Source organism: Rutilus rutilus (genome assembly GCF_951802725.1).
Source record: "Rutilus rutilus genome assembly, chromosome: 14".
Classification (NCBI taxonomy): Eukaryota; Metazoa; Chordata; class Actinopteri; order Cypriniformes; family Leuciscidae; genus Rutilus; species Rutilus rutilus.
The window spans coordinates 31,727,198-31,748,303 of record NC_140219.1 but is presented as its reverse complement, the minus strand read 5'-3'; the positions used below and the strand labels follow the sequence as shown (position 1 = coordinate 31,748,303).

At 42.6% G+C, this 21,106-nt stretch overlaps 1 protein-coding gene across 1 annotated transcript; it reads right to left on the bottom strand.

Annotated features, from left to right (window-relative positions):
- Positions 1-2,414: 2,414 nt before the first annotated feature.
- Positions 2,415-14,318, bottom strand: LOC311303460 (nuclear factor 7, brain-like). Its single transcript, XM_084429962.1, has 6 exons — positions 13,732-14,318; positions 4,877-4,972; positions 4,534-4,764; positions 4,394-4,416; positions 4,194-4,312; positions 2,415-3,828 (listed from the first exon to the last, which is right to left on the bottom strand). The coding sequence occupies exons 1-6, from the start codon at positions 14,125-14,127 to the stop codon at positions 3,287-3,289; spliced, it is 1,407 nt and encodes a 468-aa protein (XP_084286088.1). The 5' UTR covers positions 14,128-14,318; the 3' UTR covers positions 2,415-3,286.
- Positions 14,319-21,106: the final 6,788 nt, after the last annotated feature.

Here is a 21,106-nt window from a genome sequence, read left to right as displayed (position 1 = left end):
TGATAAACAGGAAAATAATGATCAATGATGCAAACAGAAATCAATTCTGCTGTAAAGCAGATCTAAAAAGACAACAGTGTCATAGCCGTGTGTTGTAGTCCTTAAAAAGTGATTTCTGTAAAAGGAAATATCTCCCTTTGCTCTGAACTTTGAGTGTCGTAACATTGCAGATATTGTTTAAGCTCAAACAGCAACATTACACACTAACTAAAGTTAAAAATGTGAAATCATAATCAAGGACCCCTTTATTATCCATTGAAGTGCATCATTTTGCATCTGGTATGGTGCTTTTTTTAAATTATAATGTTAGTATTATAATGTTTTTAATCATAACGTTATATTTTTTCAACGCCTGTTACATAAGACAGTTTTGTGCATCCCATTTTTGAATGATGAAAATCTGTCACACTGAAACCAACTTAGGCTATACCTTACATTAAAAATATTAAAAATTAAAAAATGTTCTAAAAAATAACGTTTTTAAAGCATCTAGTCTTGTTATTCTGTCAATCATTTTCCATGAATATATAAACAGCTGCTTGCCTCACAGTGATTTCATCATTTTCAGAGCTCAAGTAATAGGATAATAATGAACATGTGAGGATTTCACTGGCAAGAAGAAGAACCCTGTTCACAGTGATTTCTGTAAAATAAATCATTTATCCATTCATCAGCATATAAATTTTTTTTTTTTTATGTATGTTTATAACATTATACATTGTATTATATTACCTTTGCATCAAAAAAAAAAAAAAAAAAAAAAACGAGTTACCGCTGTGAGGGTTTTCTAATACAGTGACTGTGGGAGTGACGGATAAACTGACATCTTTCTCTTCTGACTGCCGTTATAAATCCATCTCTATTTTTTCCCTCTTTTTGAAAGTTGTGAAAACTCTATTGTGGAGTTTTTCTCTTGCCATTTGAGCAAATGGAAACATGAAAAATATATTTAATGTAGTCTCTCATTCACCTCTACAGAAGATTTCCCAAATATGACGACTTCTGCTTCTAAGAAACCCGGAAATCTGAAAAGGGTCTATGACTAAAATGTGTCGACACTTTATATTGTCTTACATATTGTAAACGTGGATTTAAACATACTTTCATTATTTGATGACCCTTTTAATGGTTACTTAATTATCAAATTTATAATAATAGGCTAACATTTAGGCTATATTTTTTTAAATACAGGAATCTGATTTTTAACCCTTATGCGTCAATGTATAAAGTTACTCTGAGGTCTTTAGAGGACAAAAATGTCCATGTCAAAAAATAAACTGTCATAAACATTTGAAGCTTCGGAGCACAAATTTAATTCTGAAGACCCTCAAGAAGAAGAAGACTCTTGGAAGATTATTGTTGAAAAAAGAAAAAGTTAGAGATTTAAATTTATGGAAATGATTTATAAACATTTGTATGTATAAAATGTATATTTAATAAAACATGTTAAACTAAAAAACTGCTACCAAATGAAAGCCATGAATCTAAACAAGTTGTGTTTTAAAGGAGAACTCGGTAACTCTAGCGAACTCTAGTCACTTCTTCGCTGATTTTCCCTTTTGTTGTCACATGTTTTCCCCACGAGCTCCCCCTACAGCTGTGGGGCGTATATTTCACAACACTGTCGTAAAAAACTCACTTGCGGCGGCCTCCTCCCCCTCTCTACCGCTGCTCATGTGCGTTTGTTTTGATCGGAGCAAGCCAACTGTATCGTGTGGAGCTATGTCTACCGAGGTGGGTAATCTGGTAATACATCATACATGCGTGTGTGTTTATGTCGAATTGCCATAAAGCAATTTGTGTTTCGCGCTCATTCTCATTCTCGTTCTCGCTTCTCACGAGACTTCCAATTTCTATCTTGCCGGGATGGTAGTCCCCAAGTTGCAAGGTTGGTTTTCCGCCTGGGAACGCTGGGGGGGGAGCGGGGAAAGTCACCAATATCACCAGAACAGGTTGTTTAACCATCCAAATGATTTCTAGACAGTTTTATTACGTTAAAAAGGTTACCAAGTTCTCCTTTAAATAAAAAAAAAAAAAAAAGAAGAAGAAGAAAAAAAAACTCTTTCAGTGAGATTTAGTTTGTGTTCAGTACTAAACTTTCCCCATTAAATGCCAGCGCTGGTATAATCAACGCTGGGATTTGTGATTTGCAGTAGAATTTTTCTCTATCAAATATTACACACACCATTTTTCTAGCACATGCATACAAACCACACTGACATCCACACGAATTAAAACTGCATCATTTATCCAATTGATACGCAAATACGCAGAAGAAGAAAACATGAATAAAGCGAGTATTTGCTTTATAGGCCAAACCTGAGAAAATGGCGCCATCTTGTGGAAAAGTCCAAAAAAATAAAAATAAATTATCTTTACCAACAGATTAAATTTTTTAAATGTTTGTTTGTTAAATGGCCCTGTGATAAAATTAAATAAATGTAGTTTTCAATGGGGATATTTTTGTCCATAAGGTCCTGAGTGTAAATATTTTGTGTTACTAGTGTACAATTGATTCATGAAAGAAAAAGATGAGAGTGAAATAAGAAAATGCTTCTCCTAAAGACGGATGTCACATTGTCTTCGTTTTTCAAGGCAAGCCATGAACAAAATTAACATTAGAGATTTTGGTAACACTTTATTTTACAGTGTCCTTGTTACTCACAGTATGTTACATGTACATAGTAATAGCAGTAAATTATGCATAATTACATGTAACTAACCCTCAACCAAATCCTAATCCTGCCCTAACGCTATAGAAAGTACATGTAGTTAATTATTATTACTCAGTACTTAAATGTATAATTAAACTGTAACAATGACACTATAAAGTGTAACTGAGATTTCTTTGTAGTCACCATTTCAATCCGGTGTGTGATTCAGCTCACTGTCACCGAACGGGTCATTGATTGATGATGTAAAACTCCAGACAAGTTTTCTTGACTGTCGTACAATCTGACATTTATGACAACTGAGATCTTACAGTGTGACATGGATTACAGCGATGATCATGTTATACAGTCTGACAAGCAACAATCGTAAAGGACTATTATACATCACACACTGTGCACCCGGCTTAAGGACGCACAAGGGTTATGTTGGCTCTAAATTTTACATTTAAGTATAGGTTAGGGTTAGACTGTATTTCCGAGACAACTGACAACGAATCCACAAATGCAGCAAAAAATTACATTGGCGTGTGATTGATCAATGAGACCCTTTGATTACAGTGTTGTTATTGAAGTATAATTTACAAAACTGAATGAATCTGGAAGCAGAATCAGATTTAACTGTGGTTTTCTGCTGTAATAAAGAGTTTAACTGGTAAGATCCTCAGAGGAGTTGTGCGGTAATTATATAAGAATGGAAAGACTGTGTCGGTGAAGGTGGATGTGAATGTGAGTAAATGTGTGTTAGTTACAGGATCAGAGAATGACACTGTTCCTCTGTCATAGTCCAGCTGAACTCTCACACGCTGAAGCTTCTGTTTAACAGTAAAGACAGTCTCAGGTCGCTCTGGGGATTCTGAGCTGTATTTGCTGTTTATGTAATTCACACACCAGACATTAGAGTCAAAGAAATCCTCTCCCTTCCTTTGGTTTGATGCTGTGGTTATTCCAAGAATCCAGCATGTATTGTCTCCAACCTCCACATCCCAGCAGTGTGTTCCTGAGTTAAAGCCCTCAGATCCCAGGACACATGCATACTCATCAATCCTCTCTGGATTATCAGGAAGTGTTTTATATACATCACTGTACGACACACTGGTCAGATCAGCAGAGAGTGTGAGACGAGGATATGCTGTGTTTGGATCTAGAGTCAACGGAGCTGCAGAGAGAATAACATCAGATTACAGGATGAAATATGATGTATTAGAAATATAAATGTAAAACACATATAAAGACTTCATAAATTCATAAATCATCACAATGGTCTCTCATTTACTGTCAGAATGGATTGAGGCTTCATGTTTAATATCAGTTTTCAATAAACACTATTGTATCCTAATACATAAACATAGATCATGAGGAATAGACTTTTCATTATGAGTTCGCTGTATGATCTGATGATTTTCTGAAATACAGTTCAAATTCACCTGGTAATTATTAAATATATTTCTATCAAATGTTGATGTTGTGTGTGTTTATATCTGAACTATCTTCTGCACTGGTGTCAAATCTGCTGAGACTCACTGTGTTGGAGAGTTTCCAGCATCTTCTTCCAGACTCTGAACGGCAGGTTACCCAGATAACGCGACACATGAATCAAAGCTCCAGAACTCATCCGTGGATCCGGCTGTGAGATCTGGACTCTGAGGAACATTCAGGAGTCAGAACTGCAGTGAATTTGAGTTCAGATCCACTGAGAGAAGAGATACGAGCAGCTCACTCACCTTTCCATCGTGACTTTATAGTTCTGGAAAATATAGAGTTTGAACACATTTTAATATCTTATCAAACACTCTCAGTGTCAATGAGTCTCTCTATACAAGTTGTTTTATGCACAGAGAATGAAGCCAGATTGATTTGTCACCTTTAGAAACGAGACGTCATTGTCTTTCATCATCTCCTCCATGTCTCTGATTGTGTGTGAAAGAGCTGAGATGTGTGTGTTCATCTCCTCCAGCTTCTTCTTCATCCTCTGCTTCTTCTGCTCCTCTTCCTCTCTCAGTGCAGTGATTGTAGCTTCTTCTTCGTCTCTGAGAAACTGATGAAGCTTCTCAAACTCTTCTTTAATCTGACGCTCTGTGTGCTCAGCTTGAGACTGAAATCAAATCACATTCACTTCAGTCAGCGCTGTATGAACACACACTCCACTAATGTCAATAATAAACTCTGTGTGTGAGTGTTGAGTATTTAACTCTTTATATCCTCACCTTGATGTGTTCAATAGTTTTATCACACTCTTCTTTCATTTCTTCTCCATGTTTGAGCTGGTCTTGTAAGGACGTCAGTGCTGTATTAAACTCCTCCTACAGGTTAAGATGAAAATCTGTGAAACTTATGCAGCTCTAAGAGGTTTAAACATTGTATGTTTTTTATTGTTATATTATTTATATGTTGAATGGGTCATTCTCATGGAAGCATTTGTGTCTGAAAATTGCAGGACGTATATTTTTAATTATATAATTTGGAAAGGATGAACGTCAATAAATCATGTTTTTACCAAACAAATAAAAAAAATTCAATCGCCAATTCTTAATTATTATATCCATGTAGTTGTAAATTTGTGGTTGTGCAAATACAAATACAAATACAAATACAGAAAGTGAAAGTATGTTAGTATCAGTCACTTTTTGGTATGTCTTGTAATTAATTAGTATGTCACATTAATAACCCATGACAAAAAAAATGTTCTATGTTTTGTGCCAATGCTGTTACATTCAAGAAGATTTGAACATCAAAGGATCAAAGTTTTGTGTAGAGTTTGATATCAGTAGAAAGTCAGAGTGTAACGCTGAGTCAGCAGAGTTAGGATGCATTAGCAGCTTTATTAAAAGAGATACTCGTACAACAAACAGTTCAGTCAACGGCGACAGGCAGAGCCGAGACGTAATCACAAACCAGGCAGTGGGTCAGGGAAAACAGTACAGACTTAATCCAGGAAGACAGAGCACAGGTACTGTAAGTAGGCAGGCAGCAGAGAATCTTAACAAGGTACACAGTCCAGGGTCATACACAGGGAAATCAAAAACAGAGAAAAACGCTCAGAGATGTGAGCCACAGCAAAACAAAACAGAGCTTGTGAGAGTACTGGTTATATAGTCCATGGGATAGGGATCAGGTGTGTGTGTGTAATCAGCATCAGGTACGGGATCATGGAAAATGAAGTCTGTGAAATGGATAAGTAGGGGAGCGCGGGGTTAGTTGTAACACACTTGTTTTAAATACTTCCGCACATGCTTGGATGACGAAACTTTGTGTATTTACTAGTTGCCATATCAACACTATATAGAAAAAAAAAATCCGCCAAAATTATAATTTTTTTGGAAGATATCCATAGACATTTATTAAACCATAGCAAAAGTAAATTTCTTACTTAAGTAAATTTTTCATCTCTATTTTTTGTGTTTATTTAAAATAAGACAAATCTGATATTATTTTAATCTCCAAGATGTTATTTAACAGTTGAGATAGTTCTTTAATGCTTCGCTAACTAGCAGAAGACACTAGCCGGGTTTAAATCCCAGTTGTGCAGGCGGGGGCATGTTGTCACACTGCGTTACAATGTGCCCCTATTAGAAATATGCTATTATATTCTATACTTTTATTAATTTTATTGAGAAAACGTGAGAAAAAGGTGAATAAAGACTGAGAGTCAATGTTCAGAAATTACTAATTATATATTTGTTTTGAACTATGTTGTATAGCTGTGTAGTGTGTCGTCATTGGCTGATTACATGACTGCTTTGATGGCATGCACCTGTGAAGGGAGGACAAAGGGACTTTAAAAAAGAGGTGTGGTGCAACCGGGGAACGCTGAGTGTGGTGACCTGTTGAGAACGTTTTGGCTGTCTCTCGGGGACAGTAGGTCCTCCGGAGATGAAGATAGCTAGTTAGCTAGCTGCCTTAGGGGTGAGATAGTTGAGTTGTAGAGGGGGGAAATTAGTGTCACCGACTACCTCAGACTATTGCTCGGCTGACGCCCACATGCTACCGAGATTCTATGAATGAATGCCCACGTGCTACCGAGATTCTATGAATGAATGCCCACGTACTACTGAGACGTTATGAATGCCTTGATGACGGAAGGATTTTATGAATGAACTTTAAGTTCCGCCCCTGGACGGTAGAGTGCCGTCTTCGGTGAGAAGACGGGTTGCTGCGATCACTACTCACCCCCTACGGATGAGTCTTCTCTGCCCCCCGAGAGGGAAGTGTTTTTAATCTATTCCTATATGAATTGTTTGACTGTGTATTTTGTAACGGACAGCGGGTTAAAGAGGGAGGTTGGGGAAGTGAGAACGGAGGAAACACGCCTTACGTGTGATCACTGTGTGCTGTGCAGGCTGGGGTGCTATGTTGAGTATCAAACACTGTGTGACGTATTGAGCGTGAAACTCACTGTGTGTATATGAAGTGTTGTGTCTTGCGGAGTTTCCCGTGTTTCTCTTCCCTGGCTCCCTATCTTATATGTACCCGTAGAATGAGTTTTAGCCTCTCTAGGTGAAATAAAGTATAAATTCTCTTTGATTAAACCGTCTGGCTGTTCTTTGACCACCGTAGGGCTGTTCTGAGGTTTATTACACTGGTGGCAGCGGTGGGATCAGCGCTGATCTCGGATCTTGTAAACTTCATTGGACTTTTTTTTAGCCTACGGTTTGTCAGAATGTTAGAACCGCAAGAGGCGGCCAGCGGTAGTAATGCCGTGCCGGTGGCAGGTGGTTTTTTGGGGGAGAGAAATGCTGCGCCTCGTCCTATTTTTATGCCCGAAACATTTACGTGTACGGGGCGTGAGTGGTCTGATTGGGCAGAACAGTTCGAAATGGCTGCGGAGATTAACGGCTGGGATGATGTATTAAAGCTCAAATTTATGTCTTTGTTATTGTCAGGTCGTGCGCGGGATATTTATTGTGGCTTGCCAGATGAGGCTCGGCGAAATTTCAGTCAACTGAAGGTAGCAATGGGTAGATGTTTAGAGCCCTGTGAAAGTACTGATTGGAATCGCGTGAGCTTCTCCTCGCGCAAGAGGCAGCCAAATGAAACCGTGCGCGAGTTTGGAAATGCTTTGAGGCGTTTAATTTCGAAGGCATATCCGTCCGTGGATAATGCCACGAGGGATTTACTGGCTCGAGACCATTTTGTGGCCCATATAGGTTGTGCTGAGACGCGTATTCATCTGCGTAGTGTGAAACCAGCCACGTTAGAGGGGGCTATTAATCTGGCGTCCGAACTTGAATTAATTCGTAGTTTGGAACGAAATAGTGCTCTCCCAAATGCAAAAGTTTGTGGTGTGGTAAATGATAATGTTGGGCCAGCTAGAGATGGGCAAATTCAATCTTTAATGGGCATGGTAGAAGGGCTCCGTCAAGAAGTAAAGACTTTGCAGAGTACTGTTAAAATACTACAAGATCAAGTAACAGAGAATTTGGTTGCTCCGCTTAGTCATCAGACTGATTATGCTACAAATAGACGAGATGCACGGACTTTTAAAACTGATAGTGCACGAATAGACTCACAAAACAGAGATAAGACTGAAGCTTGTTGGGAATGTGGGTGCACTCGCCATTTCAAGAAAGATTGCCCATATGTGTCGGGAAACGGGAGGGGGCGGGCCCGGTAGACCAGGAGCCCGCCCCTCTCTCTGTTGCGTCTATGTCCGGGGGAGTATGTCAGTCCCAACCAGAAACAGGTGGAGTTTATGTGTTTGGTAAAGTTGGGGGGGTGGAGACCCGCTTATTGGTGGACACAGGGGCACAAGTATCAATCGTACCTAAACTGTTTTGGCTGGAGGCAACCGGTGGAGGGGGTGATCTAGCAGAGTATAGGGGTAGATTGAAGGTTGCTAATGGAGACCAAATGGAAGTTATGGGCCAGTGGAAAACCACTTGTCAATTTGATTCTCTGACAGTAGTGGTTGATTTTGTAGTGGCAGATATTAGTCCCGGTGAAGTGTTACTGGGCAGTGATTTTCTAGTCAAATTCGGTGCAAAACTGGATTTGAAAGAATTATGCTGCTATGTGATGGGAAAAAAAATTTCTGTACAATTGCAAACTGACTTTTTAGCTCCTTCCATGCCAGTTGTAGTTTATGGGGATACCAGGATACCACCACGTAGCGAAGTGATAATTTTGGGGTCAGTGGAGGGAGCGCCGCCAGGAAAAATAGTAGGTATGCTGGAGCCCGGCTCTTCTCTGTCTCGCTATTGTGATGTATTAGTGGCACGTGTGGTGGGTGTAGTCACCGCTGGTGTTATGCCAGTTCGTGTCATTAATGTAACTAAGGAAGCTCATACTTTACGTGATGGAATGAAAATTGGGGTGTTGGCTACAAATGTAGAGGTGGGGGAAGGTGCAGAGGAAGTAGATGAAGGGTGTGACGGTAAGATCTTGTGGTCGGCGGATGCTTTGATTTCTTATTTTGGATTAGACTCTAGAGGGTTTAATGTAGAACAAATGCAGGCCATTCGTCAAGTGTTAGAGCGTTATAACCAACTTTTTAGTATAGGGGATACTGATTTGGGTAGGACGCATCTTATTTGCCATCAGATTGATACAGGAGTTGCTAAACCTATTAAAATGGCCCCTCGTCGGGTCCCGCTTCATTTACAACAAGAAGTGACTGATCACATAAAACAAATGTTAGACAATGGCATTATTCAGCCGTCGTGTAGTCCTTGGGCAGCTCCAGTGGTACCAGTGAGAAAAAGAGATGGCAGTCTGCGTTTCTGTATTGATTATAGGAAACTAAATGAGGTGACACAGAAAGATGCCTATCCGCTCCCAAGGATAGATGATGCGTTGGATAGCTTGGCAAATGCGTGTTGGTTTTCAACCCTCGACCTAGCCAGTGGTTACTGGCAGGTTGAGGTTGACTCGAAAGATAAACCCAAAACGGCTTTTACTACACGACAAGGTCTTTTTGAATTTAATGTTCTTAGCTTTGGCCTGTGTAACTCCCCTTCCACTTTCCAAAGGTTGATGGATTTGGTTCTGGCAGACCTTCAGTGGACTACGTGCTTAGTATACCTTGATGATATAATTGTTTTTGGTAAAACATTTCAGGAACATCTGGGGCGCTTGGAACAAGTTTTTGGGAACTTGTATAAGGCCAATTTGAAGGTGAAACCCTCTAAATGCAATATATTTGCAAAACAGGTATCCTATTTGGGTCATGTAATTTCAGCGGAGGGTGTTAAGGCTGATCCTTCTAAGGTTGAGGCGGTGAGGGGGTGGCCGGTCCCTAGAAATCAGACAGAGGTTCGTAGTTTTCTGGGACTGGCCTCTTACTACCGTCGCTTTATGAGGAGTTTTGCGGAGATTGCTAGGCCCTTACACCAATTGACGGAAAAGGGGAAGAAATTTTACTGGGGAGAAGATTGTCAAAGAGCGTTTTTTACACTCAAGTCATGTCTTATATCAGCCCCAGTTTTGGCTTATCCCGATCCCTTGAAACAATTTCTTTTGGATACCGATGCTTCAGATGTGGGGATAGGTGCTGTACTGTCCCAGGTAGAGGGGGGGATGGAACGCGTAGTGGCCTATGCAAGTCGAGCCCTGACAAAACAAGAACGCAAGTATGCCACCACCAAAAAGGAATTGTTGAGTATGGTGACGTTTATGAAACATTTTAAGCATTACCTTTTAGGGGCAGAGTTTGTGCTGCGTACAGATCACAATTCCTTGCGGTGGTTACATAATTTTCAAGGAATTGAAGGACAGTTGGCCCGTTGGTTAGAACAGTTAGCAAGTTTTCAGTATAGGATCGTTCATAGGCCAGGGAAACAACATGCTAATGCAGACGCTTTATCGAGATTGCCGGGCCTGAGTGTAATTCCGGGTCATGTGTTAGACCAGATTGGGGGTGTGGCGATTGAGGAAAGTTGTCCTGTGAGAGTGGTGCAAGTGGCTAAAACGAATGTAGGGCTATTACCTGGAGAAAGACTGGAAGACGATATGGTTAGGTTGCAGAGGGAGGATAATGAGTTGGGGCAATTATTGCAGCTGCTAACTAAGCCATTAAAGGAGTGTGGGGAGGTAGGAAACTACCCTGAGCTGCAGAAGTTTGGAAGGGTGTGGGATCAGCTTCAGATACAGGACCAGTTATTGGTGCGAGTCCCTCCACAAAATTCTGATGCAGCAAATAAAATACAGGTGGTGCTTCCAAAGTGTTTGGTTCCAAAAGTGTTAGCCATGTTGCATAATGTGGTTACAGGTGGCCATCTGGGGGTGCAAAAACTACAAGGAAAAGTTAAAGATCGGTTCTATTGGCCGGGGTGGTTTGCCGATGTGAGGAGGTGGTGTAGTGAGTGCTCTGAGTGCGGTTCACGGAAGCTTCCAGTTCGAACTCCACAGGCCCCGATGTGTCCTTCTGTCATGTCTCGCCCTTATGAGCGTGTGGCTCTGGATATTTTGGGCCCACTTCCTGAAACTGTTGATAAAAATCGGTATGTTTTGGTGGTGGGAGACTATTTTTCTAAGTGGACAGAAGCTTTTGCTTTACCAAATCAGGAAGCACGATCAGTTGCTAAGGTGTTAGTTGAGGAGTGGGTTTGCCGCTATGGTGTCCCTCGCAGCCTTCATTCTGATCAAGGCAGAAATTTTGAGTCTACTCTTTTTCAGGAACTTTGCAGATTATTGGAGATCAATAAAACGCGTACGTCCCCCTATCACCCTCAGTCAGATGGGCTTATTGAGCGTTTTAACAGGACTTTGCTTTCTATGCTATCAATTTTCGTGGATAAGAATCAACAGAATTGGGATTCTTTATTACCTTATGTAATGATGGCGTATCGTAGTGGCGTCCATGCCACTACTGGCTTTACCCCTTATAAAGTGGTGTTTGGGCGGGAAATGGTATTACCGGTGGATATAATGTTGAATGTGAACTTGGAAGAGGCTTTTGAGTCTCCAAGTGAATATGTGCAACGTATGGCAGGGATTTTGTCCACTGTTGTTGGGGCAGTACAGCAACATCAGTTACAGGCTTCTTCCCAGCAGAAAAAGTATTTTGATTTTCGGGCTCAAGTACAGTATTATTCAGTGGGAGAATTAGTCTGGGTTCGAAATAAGGCTCGGAAGAAAGGGGTTTGCTTTAAATTGCAGAGATGTTATAAGGGCCCCTTTAAAGTAATCGAGCGGTTGTCTGATGTGCTGTATCAGTTACAGTCAGTTGAGGGAGGGGCTACTACGGTTGTTCATTACATTCGGTTAAAACCATATGTTTCTCAATTTGTTTCAGAGAGGCTGGAGGGGAATGATGAGTCGGCACAATTACCGCAGCAATTGGTTGACCCGTCGACCCTTCAACAATTGCCCCCGGTCATGGCCGATAGACCGCCATCTGCAGAGGGACAATCTTGCCCGGTGGGAACAAGGGAAGGAAATCTTCAACAGGGCTCGCCAGTGTCTTCAGCGTGGTCAAGGTTGGAGTATAGCCCGGGATCTACAGTTAAGCCTTTATATGATGGAGGAGGCTCTGCGCAGAACATTACAACTTCTGCAGAGAGGGGTCGACCTCCACGACAGAGGAAGTTTCCGGTTTGGACTAAGGATTATCATCTTGACTCGAGGACGAGTTCTTCTGGATTAGTGGGGGAATAGTGTAGTGTGTCGTCATTGGCTGATTACATGACTGCTTTGATGGCATGCACCTGTGAAGGGAGGACAAAGGGACTTTAAAAAAGAGGTGTGGTGCAACCGGGGAACGCTGAGTGTGGTGACCTGTTGAGAACGTTTTGGCTGTCTCTCGGGGACAGTAGGTCCTCCGGAGATGAAGATAGCTAGTTAGCTAGCTGCCTTAGGGGTGAGATAGTTGAGTTGTAGAGGGGGGAAATTAGTGTCACCGACTACCTCAGACTATTGCTCGGCTGACGCCCACATGCTACCGAGATTCTATGAATGAATGCCCACGTGCTACCGAGATTCTATGAATGAATGCCCACGTACTACTGAGACGTTATGAATGCCTTGATGACGGAAGGATTTTATGAATGAACTTTAAGTTCCGCCCCTGGACGGTAGAGTGCCGTCTTCGGTGAGAAGACGGGTTGCTGCGATCACTACTCACCCCCTACGGATGAGTCTTCTCTGCCCCCCGAGAGGGAAGTGTTTTTAATCTATTCCTATATGAATTGTTTGACTGTGTATTGTGTAACGGACAGCGGGTTAAAGAGGGAGGTTGGGGAAGTGAGAACGGAGGAAACACGCCTTACGTGTGATCACTGTGTGCTGTGCAGGCTGGGGTGCTATGTTGAGTATCAAACACTGTGTGACGTATTGAGCGTGAAACTCACTGTGTGTATATGAAGTGTTGTGTCTTGCGGAGTTTCCCGTGTTTCTCTTCCCTGGCTCCCTATCTTATATGTACCCGTAGAATGAGTTTTAGCCTCTCTAGGTGAAATAAAGTATAAATTCTCTTTGATTAAACCGTCTGGCTGTTCTTTGACCACCGTAGGGCTGTTCTGAGGTTTATTACAGCTGTGTTTTCATGTGTTCATGGTCAAAACTCAAAAATGAGTTTATATTTAATTATTAAAAATTGCCATTATTTTATATGAAAAAGTTTTTAAATTGTATTTTATTTAGAAAATAATTATTTTAGTTTGTTTTGTATATATTTTTTTATTAGATCAGATAACGTTTTAAGCTGTCATATGGTCATGTTACAATGTGCCCCTGCACATGTTACAGTGTACCCCACCTATGGGGCATGTTGTCACATTTCACTTCCATTCTTTCGGGGTATATCAAGAAAAAAGTATATACTGTATTGATAAAACAAAAACACACAATTGTACTAGACATGTGGGAAATTAATGTGGGAAAAAATAAATACTCTGAACCATAAGTAGATTTACACAAACTGAGAAAGTCAAAAAGCGTTACTTTGTGCCCCGCTCTCCCCTACTCAAGCGATGTTGATGCGGTGATCAGAGGGAGCCACAGAGGCTTGATTTGAGACACAGAGATTTAGTCTGAACAAAAATAAATTCTGGTCTATTGTATACACAAATAGCACTCTATGTTTAGCACTGTATTCAGCAAATGAAATGAAAGACATTAGTCTTACCTTGTAAGATGGAACCACTTCACTGATGGGTCTGAATGTGTGATTGGTGTGTTTCTCTGAGTCTCTGCACACGAAACACACAGGCTGTTTGTCCTCCAGACAGAAGAGTTTGAGTTTCTCACTGTGTAAACTGCAGATCTCCTCAGATCCTGATGAACGTTTCTCATTTCCCTCCTTTATCAATGAATCACACAAGTTTTTTAACGCTAGATTAACTAAAGGTTCAGTTTTTGAAGATCTTCTCCTGCAGACAGGACACTCCTGAGTTTTCTTAGTTTTCCAGAACTGTTGTAGACACTCTTTACAAATACTGTGACTACAGGACAGAATAACAGGAGTCTTGAAGATGTCACAGCAAACAGGACAAGAAAGCTCTTCCACAGATTTTGAATCCATTTCCTCGTCTTGTAAAAGATCAAATGATCTACAATTTACTTTCACTTTCTGAACTTTGGTTTAAAGAGTAAATAACTATTACAATCAAAATCTAATCTTGGTTAATTCAGAAATAAACAAAAATGCTATAATATAATGTGTCCTCCTCTGTTCTACACAACACTGACTCGTTTTAGCTTTCAGTAAAAATGAAAGGCAGAAATAATGACTAGTCACTTCCTGGTTGGTTTTGTAAGAGGGTGGAGTTTCTGAAGACAGACTGGATGGATAGTTTTATCTTTATTTTTTATTTGTGCTTTAAAGCATATTATGTACTCAATGAACTGGATAAAAAATCAAGTGATAATCTGTAGCATAAAAAAGATTATAAGAGAATTTAATAATGTAAAACAAAATAAGTTTAATAAAATATATATTTGTTACAGTTCTGTGTTCCTGAGTTCTGTTTTTGTTTCAGTTTCGGTGTTCCGTTTCCCCCTGTCTTCTGTGTATTTTGGTCTAGTCCTGTTTTCCCCGGTCTGTGTAATTGATTCCTCGTTAGTCTCGTCAGCTGTGTCTTGTTTCCCTGATCTGTTCTCCTGTGTATTTAAGCCCTGTGTGTTTCAGTCTTCAGTGTCGGTTCTCGTTTATGTAACGTTAATGTATAGTGTGTGTTCTGCCCGTTGTTCCTGTGTTTTGAGATCTTTTGAATTAAACTCCTTGTATTGAAGAGCTCTGTCGTCTTCACCTTCCTCCTGCACTACACTACCGTAACAGAAGAACCGACTCAAAAACGACGATCATGGATCCAGCAGTGAAGATCCTCCTACTTTCCCAGGAGGATCAGTCCCTCGAGGCCCACACACAGAGGTATCTGGACTTACAACCTCATGTTCATTATGATGACATCAGCCTCTGTGTGTTCTTCCGGGCAGGTCTCAACGCTGAGACCGAAGCACGCCTGCCCGGAGATGGGCCTCGAGGGAACTTTATGGAGTTTGTGGACTGGGTACTATGGCACAATGGGTGTCCCTTCACCGTGTGCCCGCCAGAGCCAGAGCCCGTCGCCTGCCCGCCAGAGCCAGAGCCCGTCGCCTGCCCGCCAGAGCCAGAGCCCGTCGCCTGCCCGCCAGAGCCAGTCGCCTGCCCGCCAGAGCCAGAGCCCGTCGCCTGCCCGCCAGAGCCAGAGCCCGTCGCCTGCCCGCCAGAGCCAGAGCCCGTCGCCTGCCCGCCAGAGCCAGAGCCCGTCGCCTGCCCGCCAGAGCCAGAGCCCGTCGCCTGCCCGCCAGAGCCAGAGCCCGTCGCCTGCCCGCCAGAGCCAGAGCCCGTCGCCTGCCCGCTAGAGCCAGAGCCTGTCGCCTGCCTGCAGGAGTCTATGAACGTCGAGACAGAGCCTTCATCTCCGCTGGTCCCGTCCAGCATAGTGACTTCTTCTCCGCTGGTCCCGTCCAGCATAGTGACTTCTTCTCCGCTGGTCCCGTCCAGCATAGTGACTTCATCTCCGCTGGTCCCGTCCAGCATAGTGCATTCTTCTCCGCTGGTCCCGTCCAGCACAGTGCCTTCATCTCCGCTGGTCCCGTCCAGCATAGGGCATTCTTCTCCGCTGGTTCCGTCCAGCACAGTGTCTTCATCTCCGCTGGTCCCGTCCAGCACAAAGCCTTCTCCGTTGGTCCCGTCCAGCACAGATTCTTCACCGCTGGTCCCGTCCAGCACAAAGCCTTCACCGCTGGTCCCGTCCAGCACAGATCCTTCACCGCTGGTCCCATCCAGCATAGAGACTTCTTCGCCGCTGTTACTGCACAGCTCCGAGCCCTCTTCGCCGCTGTTACTGCGCAGCTCCGAGCCCTCTTCGCCGCTGTTACTGCACAGCTCCGAGCCCTCTTCGCCGCTGTTACTGCACAGCTCCGAGCCCTCTTCGCCGCTGTTACTGCACAGCTCCGAGCCCTCTTCGCCGCTGTTACTGCACAGCTCCGAGCCCTCTTCGCCGCTGTTCCTGCACAGCTCCGAGCCCTCTTCGCCGCTATTACTGCGCAGCTCCGAGCCCTCTTCGCCGCTGTTCCTGCACAGCTCAGAGCCCTCATCGCTGCCCTGCACCGAGCCCTCTTTGACACCCGGGACTTTGCCCAAGTATTTTTTGGGGGGGGGCCATATACCTCTGTCCTGGCATTCTGAAAGAGATTCCCCGCCATGGCCGCCCGAGGGGGTTTCCCCGCCAGGGCCGCCCGAAGGGGTTTCCCCGCCATGGCCGCCCGAAGGGGTTTCCCCGCCGTGGTCACACCCACAGCCTGCTCCGCCATGTCCACGCCCACAGCCTGCTCCGCCGTGGTCACGCCCACAGCCTGCTCCACGCCCACAGCCTGCTCCACGCCCACAGCCTGCTCCACGCCCACAGCCTGCTCCACGCCCACAGCCTGCTCCACGCCCACAGCCTGCTCCACGCCCACAGCCTGCTCCACGCCCACAGCCTGCTCCGCCCTGGAGGCTTCCTATTGTGTCTCCCTTGCCTGGTCTCCCCTGTCAGCCTCCAGGGCGCCCACCCTCCCACCCCTTTGGATGTTTATTAGGCGCGAGGACGCGCCTACCGGGAGGGGGGAGTAATGTTACAGTTCTGTGTTCCTGAGTTCTGTTTTTGTTTCAGTTTCGGTGTTCCGTTTCCCCCTGTCTTCTGTGTATTTTGGTCTAGTCCTGTTTTCCCCGGTCTGTGTAATTGATTCCTCGTTAGTCTCGTCAGCTGTGTCTTGTTTCCCTGATCTGTTCTCCTGTGTATTTAAGCCCTGTGTGTTTCAGTCTTCAGTGTCGGTTCTCGTTTATGTAACGTTAATGTATAGTGTGTGTTCTGCCTGTTGTTCCTGTGTTTTGAGATCTTTTGAATTAAACTCCTTGTATTGAAGAGCTCTGTCGTCTTCACCTTCCTCCTGCACTACACTACCGTAACAATATTGGCCTATTTAGAGTGAGGCTGTCAATGTGTGTGTGTCTGTCTGTGTGTGTGGAGGGGGGGGGGGACTGGGGGGTCCCCCATTCACACATTGTTTACAAGCTGTTTTATCAGTGGTTGAAGCACTGATCGAGCGATTACGAGACATGATTTATTTCAGTAAGTTGTACTAGTTCTTTCAACATATCTTTTGATGTTCATTCATGTTTATTTTGTACTTTAACTAGAAGTAAAGAGAAAGAGATGCAACGCAGTCCTCTCTTCCCTGTGAAGGCCTCCCTCTCCTCCCTTTACCTCTCTACAGATAAAGTGTTGTCGGGATAATTCTGGTTCGCGTGGCTACGCGGAAGCGATACAATTCTTTATAATAAATTTTAAGGCCAGACAAGTAGTTTGTTGAGGGTTGGTTTGTAGGGAAGGACTACACGTCTGCACACATATATTCAAACGCACATACCTATAGACTGAACTCGTAATACGCATGTGCACGCCATCAGCGTTCTCACAGGTTCTCGTTTTTGAAGTTTAGCGCTGAAAGAACTTAAGAGTTTTCTGTTAAAACGGTGTCGTGTTAGCGACTAAGCAAATAACTAATGATCGTTGCGACGGAAGTGAATCAATCAAAACTAACTTTAGCTGGACAATAACTTTATTCTAGAGCTGCTATAAAGCCAAAACAATCTCTGTTACTTTAACTGTAAAGCCACTTTGGAACAATCTACATTGTTAAAAGCGCTATATAAAGGAAGATGACTTAACTTGACTAGTTGATCTGTCAATGCCACATTAAGAGTGGCAAAACAGGAGGCCTATTTATTTAATTTCTTAATAAAACTTACAAAATCTGTTGTTAACAAGAAATATGGATTTTGTTCATGAAAATGGTTTTTTTGGCGAAAGCAAGCGCGACTAGCAGAGTTTTACTGTTAAGGTGATTCAGGTTGATTGTGGAGGTGTCTCCAAGCAGACAGAGAGATGGGGACATTGGGATGCAGCAGCCAAAGAAGGTAGAGAGGGTCCCAGTAATCTTTTCCCAGAACTGTTTTATAGGAGTACAGTGCCAAAGTGCATGAATATATGTGTCCGGGCAGTTCTGAGTGCAGTGGGAACAGATGTCTGAAGTGGAGCCCATATTAAATAATTTGCGTCCAGTAAGGTGAGTCCTGTGGATAGTTTTGTATGGTATTAGCTGCAGGTTAGTGTTTTTGGTCATGAGAAATGTATTTTTGCAGACTTGGGTCCAGAAATTGGCATCGATGGGAATAGATAGATCCGATTCCCATTTGTCAATGGGAAGACTTATGGTGATGTCTGTTTGTGTCACAGTTCTGTAGATTTTGGATAGTAGTTTTTTTGAGGATGGTATACTGATTAGCTGCGAGATAGGTATGGCAAGTTCTAAGTTGACCATTGGAGTGTTGGTGGTTGTTCTAATTGCTTATGTAATTGCTGATTTAATCTGTAGGTATTGTAGGAAGTGTTGGTGTGCCAAATTTCTGGACCAAGTCCGCAAATGTGGAGAAAATGCCATTGAGAAAAATATGTTGCAGATGAGTAATGCCTCTGTCTTTCCAGGTGTGAAAGTTGACTGTTTTGTTCTTGCAAGTGAAATCGGGGTTATTCCAAATTGGGGTGAGTTTCGAAGGTGAAAGCTTTGTGTTAGTAATGTTGTGGAATTTCCACCAGGCTGTCAGACTAGAGCTAATTTGTAGTCACTTTGAAACAGGGATGTTTTTTAATTGTCGGGGTAAGGAAGGGCAGGTCTGAGATCTGGAAGTTATTGCAGATATTTTGTTCTAAGTCTAACCAGGTGATATCGGATTGATTGGGGTGAGTCCATCTGTGTACATACTGAAGATGATTTGCCAAACAGTATAAAGCGAAATTTGGTGGTTCTTTGGTTTTTAAAGGGTGGATAATTTTTCCAGTAGAATTTTGTGACTGCTGAGTTCAGAGATTTAAACCAAGAAGTGGTTGGTTGTATTGGGGTCAGGGTGGGAATTATGTAATTTTAGGGGCAAGGCCATTTGGCCTCCACCTTTTCTTTTTTTTTTAGGGGCACCAAGGCCATATGACAGGGCACAAAGGCCATTGAGTACAATTCGATGGTTTTCCCATTCAGATTGATACCATAACATCCTAATTTGGAATAAGACATGGATTATGACTTTTTTAATAAAAAAAAAAATTTTTAATGAGAGAGAGAGAGCGCCATTACATCCAGAAGGTACAGTATACACCCTCACACAACAATAGAAACAACATAAATGCCAATAAAAGCATTCAGAAACAACACAAATGCCAATAAAAGCATTCAAAATATTAATTCAGTCCTCTATATCATGTGAGTGTGAGAGAGGGAACCATTTCATCCAGAAGGTATACACCCTCACAATCATTATCGCTCAGCGCTCAACGCAGTTTGCTTCACGCTCCACTCAAATCGCCCCCCGCTCGCTCCAAAAAAGGAAAAAAATCTACATGTACTGTATATCACTTGTAGCGGTCCCCAAGCTTTTTTGCGCCACAGATTGGTTTAATATCAGACAATATTTTCACGGACCGGCCTTCAAGGTGTGGCGAATAAATACAACAAAATAAAATGATACGAACGGCATAAAAACTAAACTGGGGTATTTTTTTTAGCCTATAATAATAAACGTGAATCCAATGTGTGGGCCTACTAGCAACTTTATTAGCAGCGTCCTCTAACATCGCGCCTAAAAACAACTGAGAAAGTCTGAACACAAACAAAATGCCCCCAAAAGAAAAGAATCTCTATGTTTTCGGTGCTGATGCAATGTAAGGGTGGCGCTGCTGCCAATAAAGCACCTAAAAGCTGTCACAACGAACCGGCAAAATTAATGATTATGAATATGTAAAATATAGCAGGAGACATTTTAATTGTTTACTAATGAACCAGTTTTTTTTTTTTTTATGTCTGTGTCGGCTGGAACGATGCTGACTCGCGATCTTCGCAGTAGTGAACGCGCCAGAGAGAAATGCACATTTCATATGGATTACATAAGAGAGAAGTCTGTTTTCTTTTGTTTTGAATTGTTCTGTTTAAAAGTAGACATTTCAAGCTTTATATATATGTCTCAGGTCTGTGAGGCAAGTAGGCTATACGCTGAGTTTCGGTTCATTTATGAGACAAGCTCCAGTTTCGCCGGCGCCTTCGGGTCGTGATTATCTATTTTCTAATATATTCACTTCTAATTTATTAAATCCAGACAATTGGTTGATGAAACATTGATTAAAATTAAGATACAATTAATACAAAACGAAATTAAATTTAAAGACAGGCTTTGTGCTTTCTGCTTGAGGTCTCTGTGAAAGTTTTATAAAGCAGTCTTTTAGTGCCGCTTTCAGAGCGCTCACGTCCTAACGGAGAACTGTCCAGTCTGTAACATTGTTTTTTTTTTTTTTTTTTGTGAAATAAATTTCTAAATAAATGCGACTTATAGTCCAGTGCGACTTAGGCCTATATGTGTTTTTTCTTCTTCATGGCGCATTTTTTGACTGTTGCGATTTATACTCCGGAGCGACTTATTAATAGTAGGCTACACCTGTATGACTTCTCATTTTCCTTTTTGAAGTACTTTTTGAACTCCATTATTGAGCTGAGTTTTGACTGAAAATAGTCTACTGTTGATGACTGTGCAAGACAGATGGATTCAGGGTCAGGCTTGATTGAGCATGCTTCAGACTCGTGGTGTGAGCGGAGTGAAACTAGAAAAGCGGGAAATAGGGCGACGCTCCATCCTTTTGAAATTGCCGCTCTGTCCAAGATCCGCCCACTCGCGCTCCCCGCTCGCTCCCGCTCCACTCCGCTCACATGCTCTGCTTTATACATGGAACTTGGACAGGGCCAGGGCACACAGGCCACTGTGGCCGTATGATGATTTTTTTTTTTCACGGGGCATGAAGGCCAAAGTGTAGGGCAACGGCGGCCATGGCCGCGTGGCCGCAGTATAATTCCCACCCTGATTGGGATCATTGAGAAGAGTCTTTCTTTGCAAATAGTAAGTTACCTTCATTAAGGCACAAACATCCCCCCTG

Coding starts and splice junctions, on each gene's coding strand:
- LOC311303460 (XM_084429962.1), bottom strand. CDS start 14,127: ATGGATTCAAAATCTGTGGAAGAGCTTTCTTGTCCTGTTTGCTGTGAC. Junction 4,765..4,876: donor AAACTATTGAACACATCAAG/GTGAGGATATAA, acceptor ATTTGATTTCAG/TCTCAAGCTGAGCACACAGA. Junction 4,313..4,393: donor TATAAAGTCACGATGGAAAG/GTGAGTGAGCTG, acceptor AATGTTCCTCAG/AGTCCAGATCTCACAGCCGG.